The following is a 19502-nucleotide window of genomic DNA, read 5'->3' on the forward strand; positions in this document are numbered from 1 at the left end:
TACCCAGAGGTGCAGCAGGGTGGGAGGTTTCCCAGATTTGCAATAGGGGTGGGTGGGTTACCCAGAGAGGGGTTGCCCAGAGGTGCAGTGGGGTGGGAGTTGCCCAGAGGTAAGGCTGCCTTGTTCATAACACTAACAGAAATCAAGAGCATGCTGCATGTCCCTTCCTGCTCCCGCGGGAGACACAGTGCCTTGCCCAACACATGCCCATGTCACAGCCTGGACTCTGAGCAGACTGAGCCTAGTGCCCAGGTCGTGTGAATTGGAGCAGCACCACAGCTGCAGTACAGCTGTCCCATTCAGACCAGATACCCAAAGCAATGGCTGGGCAAACTAGACAGTCAGTTTTTTCTACGCCCCATCCTAGGTACCCTGCGATTTGCTCATTGGGAGGCTGGCATGGGTTTGGGTACATACCTTGTTCTGGAGCCTCTGGACCAGCTGAGCCTGGCGCTGCTGCCCCTCCTGATAGGCCTGCAGCTTGCACTCGTACGCCTTCTCGTCATTCTCGAACCGCTGCCTCAGTTCCATGAGCACCAGGCTGCCATCCCCCTCCTGCTGGGCTGCTTCCACCCACAGTGCCTTATCCAGCTGGAAAAGCAGAGACCCCCAAGAGCTGAGCTCTGTCCTGAACCTTGGCAGCCCCCGCAGCAGAACAAGGGGCAGCAGAGAGTGGTGGCAGGCCAGCAGCACACAGGTAGACACTCTGTGTGAGCCATGTGAATAATAAACCCCTCCAGGGGGCAGCAGGGATAGGAAGGAAATAGCCAGCGCTGTGTGCACTCCCGCAAGGTGCAGGCCTGGTCCCTACCACAGACAGCCATCCACCTCAATCCTGAGTCTTGATGCTTTGATTCAAGGAGCCCCCTAGGGCCTCAGACACAGCACAGTCTCCCCTCCCTGGTGCAAGGCAGGTGGCTTCCTCTTGCAGTCCCCCTCCCTACCTCCTGAAGAGCTCTGGGGCAAGAATTCACTGGTGCAGCTGGCTGGTCACCCTGTGTTGGCTCCTTTAATGCTCTGGCTGAACCCTCTGCAGGGGTCTAGCACACCCTCCCCCCACTCCCTGCTCTTCTGCAGCAGAAGAGAAGGCCAAACTTCCCCCTCCCCCAGCCACTCCAGTATCAGCGCTCCCCAACCTCCCACTCTTGCAGGGAGCTGGAGAACAGCCTCTTTACAGTTGGTCTTTGCTGAAGAGCAGAGAATGATGGTTGCCAGGAATTCAGCCAGCGGCAGGCAGTGCTGTAATTCAGAGGACTGCAATAGCCATGAAATGATACCAGTAATAATAATAATTCTTAGCCTGTCCATAGTGCATCTCTCTGTAGAGCTCCCAGGTGGATTCACATCACTATCTCCATTCCACAGGCAGAGCCATATGAACTTAAGGGACTTGCCTAAGGCCACCCACCAAGTCTCTGGCAGAGTTGAGCTCAGAACCCAGGTCTCTCAACAACTCTCCAGCTCAGATCCCTCACCTTGTTCCAATCTGTGTATCTGCCCATGTGAACACATGTGGCACTATTAACACCCAGGTATTTCCTGCACGCCGAGCTCATCAGGGGATCCTCAGTCACTGGCATCAGAATGTTTCCCTTGCAAGTGGCCAGAACAACATGGCTACTCCTTGCTATTAGCAAAGTGTTTTGCACTCAGACACAGCAGACTTGGGGGGTTTAGATTTCAAGGTGCCCTGCAAGGGGTAAGGAAAGAATAAGCCATGTGCAGAACATGTGCAGCCTGACTTGAACGAGGCAGGATTTGAGCTGGGTTATTTTTTTTTAATTATTATTATTATTACCACAGAGCAGGAGATTTTTATAAAAATACATCATTATGCAAGACCCTTTGGTGTTGACCATAATGCTACTACTACAAACTTTCTAAAGAGGCACCATGGAGTAACCAGCAGTAATTTCCTGAAACACTCAGCCTCCCCTATTGGCTAGCCTAATGCAACAGCTGAGTTTGATGATGTGTGTGTAATAGTGATATGCTGGGGCATTTCATACAGTGATTCATGACTCTGGGGAACCTACAAAGGTAACAAGGTCCATTTAGAACCACTTAAGTGCTGAAAGCCCTTCTGCTTTGCTATCAGGGGCATCAACACATTAAGGTCCTGAGCCTGCAAACACTTTCCCATGACACTTTGCACAGGGGAGGAGTTCCACTAAATTTAGTGGGACCTGTCAAGGTTTCTTCCCCACTCTGAACTCTACGGTACAGATGTGGGGACTTCCATGAAAACCTCCTAAGCTTACTTTTACCAGCTTAAGTTAAAACTTCCCCAAGGTACAAACTATTTTACCTTTTGCCCTTGGACTTTCGCTGCCACCACCAAACGTCTAACCAGTATTATTATTATCAGGAAAGAGTCCGTTTGGAAACGTCTTTCCCCCCAAAATCCTCCCAAATCTTACACCCCCTTTCCTGGGGAAGGTTTGATAAAAATCCTCACCAATTTGCATAGGTGACCACAGACCCAAACCCTTGGATCTTAAGAACAATGAAAAAGCAATCAGGTTCTTAAAAGAAGAATTTTAATAGAAGTAAAAAGAATCACCTCTGTAAAATCAGGATGGTAAATACCTTACAGGGTAATTCAATTCAAAACATAGAGAATCCCTGTAGGCAAAACCTTAAGTTACAAAAAGACACAAAACCAGGAATATCCATTCCTTTCAGCACAGCGTATTTTCTCAGCCATCTAAACAAACAAAATCTAACGCATATCTAGCTAGATTACTTACTAAGTTCTAAGACTCCATTCCTGTTCTGTCCCCAGCAAAAGCATCACCCAGACAGACAGAGAGAGAGAGGCTTTGTTTCTCCCTCCCCCCAGCTTTTGAAAGTATCTTGTCTCCTCATTGGTCATTTTGGTCAGGTGCCAGCGAGGTTATCATAGCTTCTTAACTCTTTACAGGTGAAAGGGTTTTGCCTCTGGCCAGGAAGGATTTTAAAGGTGTTTACCCTTCCCTTTATATTTATGACAGGACCACTCATGGGCATAAAGGTACTTCATGTGTCAAAGGGTGTGACTTCACTGCAGAGTTAGCCCAGGCCATCTGCATCCATGCTACAGAGGTGAGGCGTAGGGGAACATGTGGGGTCAAATGCCCCCCCCCATATTGGCCTGCTGGGGGGTGGGAGGAGGGAGAGGGGCTCTGTCCTCCTGCTGTGCCTGCCCCTGACGTGCTTGACCCCTGTACCAGGAAGCTGGGCTGCGTGGGAAGCGGAAGCGGTGGAAGCAGCCTTTTCTCAAGCTGGCTGCTCTGGGTCGCTGCTTTGTGCAGCACGGGGGCTGCCTGAGAGATCCTGGCTGGGGAGATGGTGGGACACACACACATGCCCCCACCCCCACCTGGGCCCAGATGCTGGGGACAGGGGAAAAGTGAGCAGGAGTCCCCTCTCCTCCGCCCCCAGCATGTTTCCGGCTTGCTCAGCTGCAGTCCCTGGTAGCCAGGTCCGTGGCGGGGATAGGGGACAGCCTGCTGCCGCTGCCCCAGCCAGGCTCTCTCTCAGGCAGCTGCTTCACCGCAGAATAGTGAGCGGAGCCGCAGGCTTGAGCTACCTGAGAAGCGGCTCCCTCCTGCTCCCCGCCCAGGCCTGGCTGCCAGGGAGAGTGACCAAAGGTGCTGGGGGGTACACAGCAGAAGAAGGACAGAGCCCTCCCCTCACAGGTGGGGAGAGCATGTGCTAGGTGCAGGGCAGGGCGGGGTGTCGCTGGGCAGAGGAGACACGTGGGGCAGTCACGTGTCCTCCCCTTTAGATTGTGTTTACCCACGCATATGAGGAGGTACAAGTCCTCTATAGCACAGGTGTGAGCAGCCACACCCTGGTTACTGGGTCCTCACTGGTGCTTGGCTTCCCTGGGTGTCACTTCGACTGCTGGGGCACAGCCCATAGTCGTTAGTATTGCACTAAGCTGAGTGGCTCTATGATTGCTTCCTATGTCTGTCATACTGGGCACGCAGGGGGAATTGTGAGAAGGCACTGAAGGACTATCAGCACTCTGAGGAATTTAGCCTGCATCCTCGCTGCAAAGTGGGCGGCTATCAGCCAGAGTGAAAACAGCACATGGGCTCTAACAAATAACCCAGCCAGTCTGGCTAGTCTGGGCTGAAAGCACCATAAAACGGGAGACAGGATTGTGTGGGTGGAAAGGAGTGAGTTAGGGGCAATACAAACCAACCCTGTAGGGAAGACAGTGTTTGCAGTGTCTCCTGTTTATTAGTGCCTTGTGCATGCATGCTGCTGTACAGACACTGAGTAGCTGATGATTTATACGTTATTTGTTGTTGTTATTATTATTGTAACACCCAGTGCAAAGTGCTCTACAAGCAAGGAACAAAAAGACAGCCCCTGTCCCAAAAAGCTGACAAGTTAAATATGTCTAAGGCTATGGTAGCACTTTTGTCAGTAAAACTTATGTCACTCAGGGGTGTGAAAAAACACCCCCCTGACTGACCTAAGTTTCATCAACAGAAGCACTGGTGCGGACAGTGCTATGTTGGTGGAAGACATTCTCCTGCCCACAGAGCTACCGCCACTTGTTGGGGGTGGTTTGATTATGCCAGCAGGAGAACTCTCTCCCGCTGGCATAGAGCGGCTACATGGGAGACCTTACAGCAGAGCAGCTGCCAGTGGCACAGCTGTGCCACTGTAAGGTCTCTAATGTAGACATAGCCTAAGAAACAACATGTGGCTTCAGCTAGACAAATAGATGGAGGAGCAGAAGGACACAGTCCTGGTCTAGTAGAACATAGCCACACACTCAAGGAATCAATTTTGAAGAACTTCAAGGAGAGGAAAGTGATCAGGAATAGTCAGCATGGATTCACCAAGAGTAAGTCATGCCTGACTAACCTAATTGCCTTCTACGATGAGATAACTGGCTCTGTGGATGAGGGGAAAGCAGTGGACGTGTTATTCCTGGACTTTAGCAAAGCTTTTGATATGGTCTCCCACAGTATTCTCACCAGCAAGTTAAAGAAGTATGGGCTGGATGAATGGACTATAAGGTGGATAGAAAGCTGGCTAGATTGTACGGCTCAACAGATAGTGATCAATGGCTCCATGTCTAGTTGGCTGCCAGTATCAAGCGGAGTGCCCCAAGGGTCAGTCCTGGGGCCGGTTTTGTTCAATATCTTCATTAATGATCTGGAGAATGGCATGGACTGCACCCTCAGCAAGTTTGCAGATGACACTAAACTGGGAGGAGTGGTAGATATGCTGGAGGGTAGGGATAGGATACAGAGGGACCTAGACAAATTAGAGGATTGGGCCAAAAGAAATCTGATGAGGTTCAACAAGGACAAGTGCAGAGTCCTGCACTTAGGACGGAAGAATCCCATGCATCGCTACAGACTAGGGACCAAATGGCTAGGCAGCAGTTCTGCAGAAAAGGACCTAGGCCTTACAGTGGACGAGAAGCTGGATAGGAGTCAACAGTGTGCCCTTGTTGCCAAGAAGGCCAATGGCATTTTGGGATGTATAAGTAGGGGCACTGCCAGCAGATCGAGGGACGTGATCGTTCCCCTCTATTCGACATTGGTGAGGCCTCATCTGGAGTACTGTGTCCAGTTTTGGGCCCCACACTTTACAAGAAGGATGTGGAAACATTGGAAAACATCCAGCGGAGGGCAACAAAAATGATTAGGGGACTTGAACACATGACTTATGAGGAGAGGCTGAGGGAACTGGGATTGTTTAGTCTGCAGAAGAGAAGAATGAGGGGGGGATTTGATAGCTGCTTTCAACTACCTGAAAGGGGGTTCTAAAGAGGATGGATCTAGGCTGTTCTCAGTGGTACCAGATGACAGAACGAGGACTAATGGTCTCAAGTTGCAGTGGGGGAGTTTTTGATATGGTCTCTTTAGGTTGGATATTAGGAAAAACTTTTTCACTAGGAAGGTGGTGAAGCACTGGAATGCATCACCTAGGGAGGTGGTGGCATCTCCTTCCTTAGAGGTTTTTAAGGTCAGGCTTGACAAAGCCCTGGCTGGGATGATTTAGTTGGGGATTGGTCCTGCTTTGAGCAGGGGGTTGGACTAGATGACCTCCTGAGGTCCCTTCCAACCCTGATATTCTATGATTCTGACTCACAAGGCACACTTACCCAATTATAAGGTTCTCTTGGCTTCTATAGCCACTGTACCTTGTTATAAACATCCTCCCTCCTTTGATGACACTACCCTCCGCAGGCCAGGAGGATTCCTGCCTCACCCCAGAGACCAGGCTCCTAGATGGACGGAGACATTTACAGTATTATCACACAGAGAACAGGCAATTGGAAAGAATTTGGATTTGAATTTGGTGGTAGATGTTGGGAGAAGCCCCACAACTTCTTGATATTCACATAGAACATCTTGAGTTAGCTGGGCTTCTGGCAGAGTTGGGGCAGGAGAATTGGGCCCTTTATGTGTGATGCTGGCAGATCATGTGCTAGCTCATGCCAAGGTCCCTCTGTCTCAATTGAACACTGACAAATTCCGAGCTGGAATCCGTCTGGCTCACCTGAGTGTTGGCATGGTTAAAACAGGGGCTAGAATGGTAAGAATGTGTTTAGTGTTTAGACTTTATGGACTGCTGGTGAATGACTGCATGCATTCATTTCACTTCTACCATGTGTATCCTGTGTTATAAGGTAATATTTGAGTGTTTGCACTCTAAGCCTCTGTGACCGTGTAAATCACCAGATAGGAGAGAGACACTAATGAGTGTAAAGTGCTGGTCTCCAACCGAAGGTGTTACATCCTGGCAGAGAACAAAGGTCCATCAACATCAGACAGACAAGAGTGGAGCATTAAAGAGGACAAAAGACTTTGTTGTTTACTCTCCCTCCAACCATGAAGGTGAGTCTTGCAAGTGAATTCCTCCCATCAGCTGAGTTTGCAGCTCAAAGCAGAAGTGGGTAAGGGCATAGGCTACATGTAACTGTTGAGAGTGGGGGCCACAATTTAAAGTTTGGGGTGGAAGAGCATGTGACCACCCCATGTGTTGACTTAGGGTGCAGGAACCTTTCAGCCCCACCTCCCTGGGCCAGAGCAGCCAATCCTGCCGGATCCTAGGGGGCTGGGGCCGCAGGAGCAGGGAGCACATGCCTCTGGGCCAGCCCCAGACCCAAGAAGAGGGGACTCACAGCAACAAAGCTTCTCCCCGGAGCTCCGGTACCCTTGGGGACACCTCAGCAGAAGAAGGAGCATGGGCAATGCCCCTAACTGAGGCTGAGCAGAGGAAACCTGCTCCCAGTGCCTTCCCCAGTGACTTCACCCCTTGCACCCAGCCCAGGGCTGCCATAGAATCATAGAATATCAAGGTTGGAAGGGAACTCAGGAGGTCATCTAGTCCAACCCCCTGCTCAAATCAGGACCAATCCCCAATTTTTGGCCCAGATCCCTAAATGGCTCCCTCAAGGATTGAACTCACAACCCTGGGTTTAGCAGGCCACTGCTCAAACCATTGAGCTATGCCTCCCCTGAAACCCAGGGCTGACCTGGATGACTGCAGAGCCCTCCCCTGACTGCAGAGCCCCAGGGGCAACAGCTGTCCAGTCAGGAGGGAGCTTTGTATCCAGGTCAGGGTTGGGATCACCAGTGGAGCTCTGAGGGGAAGCCTAAGGTGTTGGGTGAAAGGTGTTGGGCCCAATCCTGTTTACCCCTTTTCCCAGATAATTTATAAATGTGAATAGGACTGGTTCCAGTACAGACCCATGGGGAAATCATTATTTACCTCTCTCCATTCTGACAACTGACCATTTATTCCTACCCTTTGTTTTCTATCTTTTAACCAGTTACCAAACAATGAGAGGACCCTCCCTCTTATCCTTATTGCTCTGATCCTGGGTATAAGGGACCTGTCTGTCACTCTATGTTAAGGCTGCTATAGTGCCTGAGGAGTTTACACATGATAATTGGTTGGTGAAATTTAAGCACAGAACTCACCACCAATTTGGGGTTTGTGCCCTGGTTCTTAACAGTTTGCCTTGAGGCTGGCACTCATGGTTTTAAGTCACTGCAGGAAAGCTTGACACTCCTGACTCCTTGAGATTCACGGAGAACACTGAGAGTTAGCATGGCTACTGGCAGAGTTGGGAGAGGAGAATTGGGCCTGTTATAAATAATCTTTTTAAAATTCTTGCTTGAAGACAACTAGGCTCCCCCTTGCTTGTTGATGTAGAACATGGCTGTGGTGTTGTCTGTGAGGACTGCCACACAATGGCCATGTAGATGTCCGCGAAACACCTGACACACCAGGCGCATTGCCATCAGCTCTCACACATTGATGTGAAGAGATAGCTCAGATCCGGTCCATAGACCCTGCGTTCAGAGGTCCCCGAGGTGGGCGCCCCACCCCAGAGATAACACTTCTGTGACTAGGGACAAGGAGCATTGTAGGGAGTGAAATGGTACCCCTTTGCACACCGACATTGGGTCCAACCACCAGCGGAGGGAGGTTAAAATCGCTTCTGGGACAGTGACCACCATGCTCAGGCTGTCTCGACCTGGCCAATATACTGTTGACAGCCAGGCTTGAAGTGGGCAAAGCTGAAGTCTGGCATGCCTGGTTACATACGTGCACGAATCCATGTGCCCCAGAAGGCTCAGGCCCATCTTTACCGTTGAAGTCAGGAAGTTTTGAAGGCTGCGGACGATGTTCGCCAGCGACTGAAAGTGGGCGTCCAGTGGGAGAGCTCGGGCATGTCTGGAGTCTAAGACTGTCCCGATAAACTCTACTCTCTGGGTTGGTTCCAGAGTCGACCTTTCGGTGTTGAGCAGGAGGCCCAGCTGGAGGAACATGTCTATGGTGAGTCAAATGTGGGATTGTACTTGGTCCCTGGTGCGGCCCCGAATAAGCCAGTCGTCGAGATACGGAAACACTTGGATCCGTTGACGATGAAGGAAGGCTGCCACGACAGCCAAACACTTGCGGAACACCCTGGGAGCTGTGGACAGGCTGAAGGGAAGGATGGTAAATTGGTAGTGTTCGTGATTGACCACAAAGCGAAGGAAACGTCTGTGCGCTGGATGAATCGCTATGTGGAAGTACGCGTCCTTCATTTTAAGGGCGGCGTACTAGTCTCCAGGATCCAGGGAAGGAATAATGGTCCCCAGTGAAACCATGCAGAACTTCAACTTTACCATGAATTTGTTGAGTCTGCGCAGATCTAGGATGGGTCGAAGCCTGCCCTTGGAGATTAGGAAGTAACAAGAGTAAAACACCCTGTCCCTTAGCTTCCTTGGATCCTCCTCAATCACTCCCATGGTCAGGAGCATTTGGACCTCCTATGTAAGGAGTTGCTCGTGAGAAGGGGACCTGAAGGGGGATGGGAAGGGAGGATTGGAGGGAGAGGAGAAAGAAAACTGAGGAGAATATCCCTTTTCAACCGTGCAAAGAACCCAATGGTGTGAAGTTATATGGGACCACGCACGGTGGAAATGGGAGAGACGATTTTGAAATGGAGGGGAAGGATCCTGGATGGTGACTGGCATGCCGTCCTCAGGTGCACCTTCAAAAGTTTTGCTTAGGCCCCACCGGTGGTTTGGGAGGACCCTGATTCTGACTGGGTTTGTGGCTGGTAGATCTCTTCCTACCACCTCACACGCACCTTCTAGTCCTGCCTCAGTTGAGGACGGCGGTAGGACCATTGAGGCTGCGGCTTAAAGGGCCTGTGCTGGGTAACTGGGGTGTGCATTCTCAGAGAGTGCATGATAGCCCTGTAATCTTTCAAACTCTGTAGTCTAGAGTCTGTTTTGTCCGAAAACAGGCCCTGCCCATCAAATGGAAGGTCCTTCAGGGTCTGTTGTAGCTCTGGCAGCAGGCCAGATACCTGTAGCCATGAGATGCGTCACATGGCTATGCCCGATGCAAGGGTCCTAGCCGCAGAGTCTGCCACATTTAAGGAGGCCTGCAAGGAGGTCCTAGCCACCTTTTTGCTTCTTCCACTATGGCCCCAAACTCATCCCGGGACCCCTGAGGAATAAACTCCTTAAATTTCAACATGGAGCTCCACGAATTATAGTCATAACGGCTCAGGAGCACCTGTTGGTTCGTGACCCTGAGCTGTAGCCCCCCTGAGGAGAAAATCTTGAGCCCAAACAAATCGAGATGCCTGGCGTCTCCCTTTTCGATTTGGGCGCCGAAGCCTGTTGACAATGCCGCTCCCTTTCATTCACCGAGGCCACCACTAGTGAACACGGCTGAGGGTGAGTATAAAGGTACTCATACTCTTTGGAGGGGACAAAGTATTTCCTCTCCACTCCTCTGGCCATCGGTGGGGTGGAGGCAGGGGTTTGCCAGATTGTCTTGGCATTGGTCTGGATGGTGCAGACAATGGGCAAAGCTACTCAGGACAGGGCCTCCGCTGAAAGGATGTCCACCACTGGGTCCTCCAATTCCACTACCTCCTCAGCTTGGAGGTACATATTACGTGCCACCCTACGTAGAAGGTCTTGGTGGGCATGAAGGTCTATCGGGAAAGAACCCAAGATTGCTGTCCCTGCCACTGTCTCGTCCGGAGAGGACAAGGAGGATGCCACAGGGGCCAGGGAATCCTGTGGCAGAACCTGCTGTGAAGGATCTTGTTGCCCAGGATCTGCTACGCTGGGGTCTGGGGCCTGCACTGGGGTAGGAGCAGTTGCTTCCATACTCTCCGGAGGAGGACAACTTATGGTGGCCTCTGGTACCTGAGGTTCTGAGTGGGCTGAGTGGGAGGCCATTGACAGAACCCCTTGGGCTCGGTGGTACGCCCACAGGGTCCAGAAGGACCATTGTGAAGGCTCCTGATTAGGGTCTTGGCCTTCTTCCTGCCAGTGACCCACATCACCCTCGCCGTGGCTTGGAGCGGGGTAGGCTGAGCACAAGCTGCCCTCAGATTGTGACAACTGTGAGGCAGAGCACGAGGGCCAAGGCAGTGCGGAGCGTGCCTGCATCAACTCTACGGGGTGTGTTGCGGATCGGTACCGGGTCGCTGGAGAGCGGTGCTGCTGCAGCGATGGGGAGCAGTACTGGGATTGAGATCGGTGCTGATGACTGGGCCAGTACCGGGATCCAGATCTGGACCGCGACGACAACAGCCTACAGGAGCGGTGTTGGGATCAGCTCCAGGAAAGAGATCGGTGCCGGGAGTGATGTCAGGAGCCTGAACAGTGAGTATGACTGATGGTGCAAGTACGACTGGCGGCACAAGAGAGAGCGGCATCGGGACTGCGAGCGGCGTCAGGATGGGAAAAGTGGATGGGAACCTGGGAGGCAGTGACCATGAAATGGTCGAGTTCAGGATCCTAACACAAGGAAGAAAGGAGAGCAGCAGAATACAGACCCTGGACTTCAGAAAAGCAGACTTTGACTCCCTCAGGGAACTGATGGGCAAGATCCCCTGGGAGAATAACATGAGGGGGAAAGGAGTCCAGGAGAGCTCGCTGTATTTTAAAGAACCCTTATTGAGGTTACAGGAACAAACCATCCCGATGTGTAGAAAGAATAGTAAATATGGCAGGCGACCAGCTTGGCTTAACAGTGAAATCCTTGCTGATCTGAAATACAGAAAAGAAGCTTACAAGAAGTGGAAGATTGGACAAATGACCAGGGATGAGTATAAAAATATTGCTCGGGGATGCAGGAGTGTAATCAGGAAGGCCAAATCCCACCTGGAGTTGCAGCTAGCAAGAGATGTTAAGAGTAACAAGAAGGGTTTCTTCATAGAATCATAGAATATAGAATCATAGAATCATAGAATATCAGGGTTGGAAGGGACCTCAGGAGGTCATCTAGTCCAACTCCCTGCTCAAAGCAGGACCAATCCCCAATTAAGTCATCCCAGCCAGGGCTTTGTCAAGCCTGACCTTAAAAACTTCTAAGGAAGGAGATTCTACCACCTCCCTAGGTAACGCATTCCAGTGTTTCACCACCCTCCTAGTGAAAAAGTTTTTCCTAATATCCAACCTAAACCTCCCCCACTGCAACTTGAGACCATTACTCCTTGTCCTGTCCTCTTCTACCACTGAGAATAGTCTAGAACCATCCTCTTTGGAACCACCTCTCAGGCAGTTGAAAGCAGCTATCAAATCCCCCCTCATTCTTCTCTTCTGCAGACTAAACAATCCCAGTTCCCTCAGCCTCTCCTCATAAGTCATGTGTTCCAGACCCCTAATCATCTTTGTTGCCCTTCGCTGGACTCTCTCCAATTTATCCACATCCTTCTTGTAGTGTGGGGCCCAAAACTGGACACAGTACTCCAGATGAGGCCTCACCAATGTCGAATAGAGGGGAACGATCACGTCCCTCGATCTGCTCGCTATGCCCCTACTTATACATCCCAAAATGCCATTGGCCTTCTTGGCAACAAGGGCACACTGCTGACTCATATCCAGCTTCTCGTCCACTGTAACCCCTAGGTCCTTTTCCGCAGAACTGCTGCCTAGCCATTCGGTCCCTAGTCTGTAGCTGTGCTTTGGGTTCTTCCGTCCTAAGTGCAGGACCCTGCATTTATCCTTATGGAACCTCATCAGGTTTCTTTTGGCCCAATCCTCCAATTTGTCTAGGTCCCTCTGTATCCTATCTCTGCCCTCCAACGTATCTACCACTCCTCCCAGTTTAGTATCATCCGCAAATTTGCTAAGAGTGCAATCCACACCATCCTCCAGATCATTTATGAAGATATTGAACAAAACCGGCCCCAGGACCTACCCCTGGGGCACTCCACTTGACACCGGCTGCCAACTAGACATGGAGCCATTGATCACTACCCGTTGAGCCCGACAATCTAGCCAGCTTTCTATCCACCTTATAGTACATTCATCCAGCCCATACTACTTTAACTTGCTGACAAGAATACTGTGGGAGACAGTGTCAAAAGCTTTGCTAAAGTCAAGAAACAATACATCCACTGCTTTCCCTTCATCCACAGAATCAGTAATCTCATCATAGAAGGCGATTAGATTAGTCAGGCATGACCTTCCCTTGGTGAATCCATGCTGACTGTTCCTGATCACTTTACTCTCATGTAAGTGCTTCAGGACTGATTCCTTGAGGACCTGCTCCATGATTTTTCCGGGGACTGAGGCGAGGCTGACCGGCCTGTAGTTCCCAGGATCCTCCTTCTTCCCTTTTTTAAAGATTGGCACTAGATTAGCCTTTTTCCAGTCATCTGGGACTTCCCCCGTTCGCCACGAGTTTTCAAAGATAATGGCCAATGGCTCTGCAATCACATCCGCCAATTCCTTTAGCACTCTCGGATGCAACTCGTCCGGCCCCATGGACTTGTGCACGTCCAGCTTTTCTAAATAGTCCCTAACCACCTCTTTCTCCACAGAGGGCTGGCCATCTACTCCTCATGTTGCGATGCCCAGCGCAGCAGTCTGGGAGCTGTCCTTGTTAGTGAAGACAGAGGCAAAAAAAGCATTGAGTACGTTAGCTTTTTCCACATCCTCTGTCACTAGGTTGCCTCCCTCATTCAGTAAGGGGCCCACACTTTCCTTGGCTTTCTTCTTGTTGCCAACATACCTGAAGAAACCCTTCTTGTTACTCTTGACATCTCTTGCTAGCTGCAGCTCCAGGTGCGATTTGGCCCTCCTGATTTCATTCCTACATGCCCGAGCAATATTTTTATACTCTTCCCTGGTCATATGTCCAACCTTCCACTTCTTGTAAGCTTCTTTTTTATGTTTAAGATCCGCTAGGATTTCACCATTAAGCCAAGCTGGTCGCCTGCCATATTTACTATTCTTTTGACTCATCGGGATGGTTTGTCCCTGTAACCTCAACAGGGATTCCTTGAAATACAGCCAGCTCTCCTGGACTCCTTTCCCCTTCATGTTAGTCCCCCAGGGGATCTTACCCAACTGCTCCCTGAGGGAGTCAAAGTCTGCTTTCCTGAAGTCCAGGGTCCGTATCCTGCTGCTTACCTTTCTTCCCTGTGTCAGGATCCTGAACTCGACCATCTCATGGTCACTGCCTCCCCGATTCCCATCCACTTTTGCTTCCCCCACTAATTTTTCCCTGTTTGTGAGCAGGAGGTCAAGAAAAGCTCCCCCCCTAGTTGGCTCGTCTAGCACTTGCACCAGGAAATTGTCCCCTACGCTTTCCAAAAACTTCCTGGATTCTCTATGCACCGCTGTATTGCTCTCCCAGCAAATATCAGGAAAATTAAAGTCACCCATGAGAACCAGGGCGTGTGATCTAGTAGCTTCTGCGAGTTGCCGGAAGAAAGCCTCATCCACCTCATCCCCCTGATCCGGTGGTCTATAGCAGACTCCCACCACTACATCACTCTTGTTGCTCACACTTCTAAACTTAATCCAGAGACACTCAGGTTTTTCTGCAGTTTCGTACCGGAGCTCTGAGCAGTCATACTGCTCCCTTACATACAGTGCTACTCCCCCACCTTTTCTGCCCTGCCTGTCCTTCCTGAACAGTTTATAACCATCCATGACAGTACTCCAGTCATGTGAGTTATCCCACCAAGTCTCTGTTATTCCAATCACGTCATAATTCCCTGACATCACCAGGACCTCCAGTTCTCCCTGCTTGTTTCCAAGGCTTTGTGCATTCGTATATAAGCACTTGAGAGAACCTGCTGATCGCCCCTCATTCTCAGTATGAGGCAGGAGCCCTCCCCTCACAGACGTTCCTGCCTGTCCTTCCTCCCAGTATCCCATTTTCCCACTTACCTCAGGGCTTTGGTCTCCTTCCCCCGGTGAACCTAGTTTAAAGCCCTCCTCACTAGGTTAGCCAGCCTGCTGGCAAAGATGCTCTTCCCTCTCTTCGTAAGATGGAGCCCGTCTCTGCCCAGCACTCCTCCTTCATGGAACACCATCCCATGGTCAAAGAATCCAAAGCCTTCTCTCCGACACCACCTGCGTAGCCATTCGTTGACTTCCACGATTCGACGGTCCCTGCCCTGGCCTTTTCCTTCCACGGGGAGGATGGACGAGAAGACCACTTGCGCCTCAAGCTCCTTTATCCTTCTTCCCAGAGCCACGTAGTCCGCAGTGATCCGCTCAAGGTCATTCTTGGCAGTATCATTGGTGCCCACGTGGAGACGCAGGAAGGGGTAGCGATCCGAGGGCTTGATGAGTCTCGGCAGTCTCTCCGTCACATCGCGAATCTTAGCCCCTGGCAAGCAGCAGACTTCTCGGTTTTCCTGGTCAGGGCAGCAGATAGATGACTCAGTCCCCCGGAGGAGAGAGTCCCCGACCACCACCACCCGCCTCCTTCTCTTGGGAGTGGTGGTCGTGGAACCCCCAACCTCAGGACATCGCATCTCATCTCATACTCATCTCAGGTATGTTGGCAACAAGAAGAAAGCCAAGGAAAGTGTGGGCCCCTTACTGAATGAGGGAGGCAAGCTCGTGACAGAGGATGTGGAAAAAGCTAACGTACTCAATGCTTTTTTTGCCTCTGTCTTCACGAACAAGGTCAGCTTCCAGACTACTGCACTGGGCAGCACAGCATGGGGAGGAGGTGACCAGCCCTCTGTGGAGAAAGAAGTGGTTCGGGACTATTTAGAAAAGCTGGACGAGCACAAGTCCATGGGGCCGGATGCGTTGCATCCGAGAGTGCTAAAGGAGTTGGCGGATGTGATTGCAGAGCCATTGGCCATTATCTTTCAAAACTCATGGCGATCGGGGGAGGTCCCGGATGACTGGAAAAAGGCTAATGTAGTGCCCATCTTTAAAAAAGGGAAGAAGGAGGATCCTGGGAACTACAGGCCGGTCAGCCTCGCCTCAGTCCCCGGAAAAATCATGGAGCAGGTCCTCAAGGAATCAGTCCTGAAGCACTTACATGAGAGTAAAGTGATCAGGAACAGTCAGCATGGATTCACCAAGGGAAGGTCATGCCTGACTAATCTAATCGCCTTCTATGATGAGATTACTGATTCTGTGGATGAAGGGAAAGCAGTGGATGTGTTGTTTCTTGACTTTAGCAAAGCTTTTGACACTGTCTCCCACAGTATTCTTGTCAGCAAGTTAAAGTAGTATGGGCTGGATGAATGTACTATAAGGTGGATAGAAAGCTGGCTAGATTGTCGGGCTCAACGGGTAGTGATCAATGGCTCCATGTCTAGTTGGCAGCCGGTGTCAAGTGGAGTGCCCCAGGGGTAGGTCCTGGGGCCGGTTTTGTTCAATATCTTCATAAATGATCTGGAGGATGGTGTGGATTGCACTCTTAGCAAATTTGCGGATGATACTAAACTGGGAGGAGTGGTAGATACGTTGGAGGGCAGAGATAGGATACAGAGGGACCTAGACAAATTGGAGGATTGGGCCAAAAGAAACCTGATGAGGTTCCATAAGGATAAATGCAGGGTCCTGCACTTAGGACGGAAGAACCCAAAGCACAGCTACAGACTAGGGACCGAATGGCTAGGCAGCAGTTCTGCGGAAAAGGACCTAGGGGTTACAGTGGACGAGAAGCTGGATATGAGTCAGCAGTGTGCCCTTGTTGCCAAGAAGGCCAATGGCATTTTGGGATGTATAAGTAGGGGCATAGCGAGCAGATCGAGGGACGTGATCGTTCCCCTCTATTCGACATTGGTGAGGCCTCATCTGGAGTACTGTGTCCAGTTTTGGGCCCCACACTACAAGAAGGATGTGGATAAATTGGAGAGAGTCCAGCGAAGGGCAACAAAGATGATTAGGGGTCTGGAACACATGACTTATGAGGAGAGGCTGAGGGAACTGGGATTGTTTAGTCTGCAGAAGAGAAGAATGAGGGGGGATTTGATAGCTGCTTTCAACTGCCTGAGAGGTGGTTCCAAAGAGGATGGTTCTAGACTATTCTCAGTGGTAGAAGATGACAGGACAAGGAGTAATGGTCTCAAGTTGCAGTGGGGGAGGTTTAGGTTGGATATTAGGAAAAACTTTTTCACTAGGAGGGTGGTGAAACACTGGAATGCGTTACCTAGGGAGGTGGTGGAATCTCCTTCCTTAGAAGTTTTTAAGGTCAGGCTTGACAAAGCCCTGGCTGGGATGATTTAGTCAGGGATCGGTCCTGCTTTGAGCAGGGAGTTGGAGTAGATGACCTCCTGAGGTCCCTTCCAACCCTGAGATTCTATGATTCTATGATTCTATGATCGGGACCGGATCTGGGACCGGGAGCAGTGCCTAGTTTGCATGCGCGGAGATGGCAGAAGTATTAGGGTTGGCTTGCACCTAGAAGGTACCGTACGAACCGGAGGCGGTGCTGCAGTCTGCAATGATGCCGGCTCTGTGAGGGCGATGAGGTTTCGCGCCACTGCGAACTTCTCCAGTGTTGACAGAAGCCGGGGCTCAACCACGGTCTGGGTTGGGGAGCCTGTGCGCACCTGACTCAATGGCTCCTCTCTGGGTGCCGGAGTCAACAGTGCAGATATTGGTGCTTGTACCCTTGGTCGCTCTGGTGCTGGGCATGACTCCAAGGCTGGTATAGCAGATGCTGGTGACTGTTGAGGTGGGATAGTCATCTCCGGCTTGCGCTGTCTCTTCTGGCCCGGAGATAGAGAATGGCGCCGGGTCACTTGTACTGGCTGTGGTGCTGGAGAGGTCTGGTGCCGCAGGCCTCTATCAGACTCCAACTGCAGTGCAGTACCTGATGCTGCCGCCGGGGCACTGCGCACCGAAGCGCCCGGTGCAGGAACTTGGTGCGTCGATGGAGGGCTCGGGCTAAGGGCCACCTCCATAAGGAGCTGCTTGAGTCTAAAGTCCTGCTCCTTTTTGGTCCGAGGTCTGAACGCCTTACAGATCCTACACTTGTCAGCCTGGTGAGACTCCCTGAGGCACTTCAAACAGGAGTCGTGGGGGTCTCCCTTTGGCATAGGCTTTGAGCAGGCTGAGCAAGGTTTGAAACCCAGAGCCTTGGGCATGAGCCCAAGCAGCGGGCAGGGAGGAGGGGAAGCACCCCTTCCAACCCACTAAATTAAGTCTAAACCTATCACTATCTCTTCAACAACTGCAACTATACAATTATAACAACTATCTAACCACAGGAAGCAAAAAGCTAGGGAGAGTGGAAGACAGCTATTGCTCCACAATTCCAACAACCATCACAGGTGATAAGAAGGAATTGAGGGGGTGCTGGGTCAGCTGGGGTATATATCCAGCGCCATAAAGACACCACGCCAGGGGGCTCCACAGTCGACCCACCAGGTGTTGCTAGGTTAAAAATTCTCAGATTGTGCATGCGGTGCACACACACCTAATTGGAATCGATGCGAGCAAGCACTCGAAGAAGAATAGGGTGATCATATGTCCTGTTTAACCTCTGGCCTAGATATCATGATTTTTGTGGGGAAACTGGGCATTTGTCCTATCTGCTCTTGCAACTGATGACTTGTGGTGGCAGCACTGCTGCCAGCAGCAGTGCAGAAGTAAGGGTGGCAATACGGCAATGCAGAAGTAAGGGGGGGGGCATGGTATTGACACCCTTACTTCTGCATTGCTGCTGGAAGCGGCACTGCCTTTTCAGAGCTGGGCAGCTGGAGAGCAGCAGCTGCTGGCTAGGAACCCAGAGGTGCCAGAGTTATGAACTGCAAAGCCTAGAGGTGCTGGGGCTTAGCCCTGGCAAGCTCCAGCACAAATTAAGGACTGCCCACATGGTGGGGCTTGGACGAGCAGTGACACCAGGTAGCTCATATTCTCTCAATGCAGAGAGGTGAGGAGAGGGCAGGGGAGGAGAGAAATAGGAGCAGAGTGGGTCAGAGAGAAGCACAGAGAGGAGGGGGGCAGAAGGGTCGAAATCTACTACCAGTGTCCTGTTTTCAGTTTAGGGAATTATCATCCACTCTAAGTACAAAACAAAGAACTATTAAGCAACACTGTAATTGAGCCCAGACAGGCGTAGGGAAGGGGGGAGGGGGGCTTTCTTAAAGAGCGTGTCCTTCAGAGGAGACAGACTGACAACCAGATGGATCTGGGCTCTGCTAAGAGAAGGTGAGTTGGTTCTGTTCTGGTCCTGTGATTGAAGAGGGAAGCCAATCGCACTTGGAGTGAAGCACAAGGCTAGATGAAACTAAACATGTATGTAGGCTGGTTGCTATTCAATGCTTTGCTCCCGCTGTTAAATCACACACTTTGCTGTGAGAAGACTGTGGTAAACGCAAGCGTCTAAGTCCCAGTCGGCCCTGCAGCAGGATAAGCAGATGGTCCCACTAACAAGGTGGTACAGCTGGTTCCTGGTCTCAGAGTGGGAGAATCACGAGATCACACCCGGGACAGGTAAGGACAAGAAGCTGAACACCTAAGGCAATGCCCTCAGAGAGAGCAGAAAGGGGGCAGAGGTGCAGCTAGCCCTATAACCACGACAGTACTGCTGAATTACTATTGAGTATGTGTATTATCAGTCCAGCTGAGATCCATCCCCACTGTGCGTACACATCGGGAGAGAGTCTCTGCCCTGCACATCTGACAGTCTCAATAGACAAGACAGAACAGAAGGAGTCTCATTCCCATTGTACTGGTGGGGAGCTGAGGCCCAGAGAGATGATGTGATTTGCCAAAGGTCAGAAAGGGAGTCCATGGCAGAGC

General features: G+C 51.0%; 1 protein-coding gene across 1 annotated transcript in view; it reads right to left on the reverse strand.

Annotated features, from left to right (window-relative positions):
- The window catches only part of CROCC2 (ciliary rootlet coiled-coil, rootletin family member 2), a 219227-nt gene that overhangs the window by 164569 nt on the left and 35156 nt on the right, over nt 1–19502 (reverse strand). Inside the window, 1 exon segment of the mRNA XM_074964244.1 lies at nt 418–591. Within this exon segment, the coding sequence (XP_074820345.1) occupies nt 418–591 (174 nt within the window).

This window comes from Natator depressus, chromosome 9 (genome assembly GCF_965152275.1).
Source record: "Natator depressus isolate rNatDep1 chromosome 9, rNatDep2.hap1, whole genome shotgun sequence".
Taxonomy (NCBI): domain Eukaryota; kingdom Metazoa; phylum Chordata; order Testudines; family Cheloniidae; genus Natator; species Natator depressus.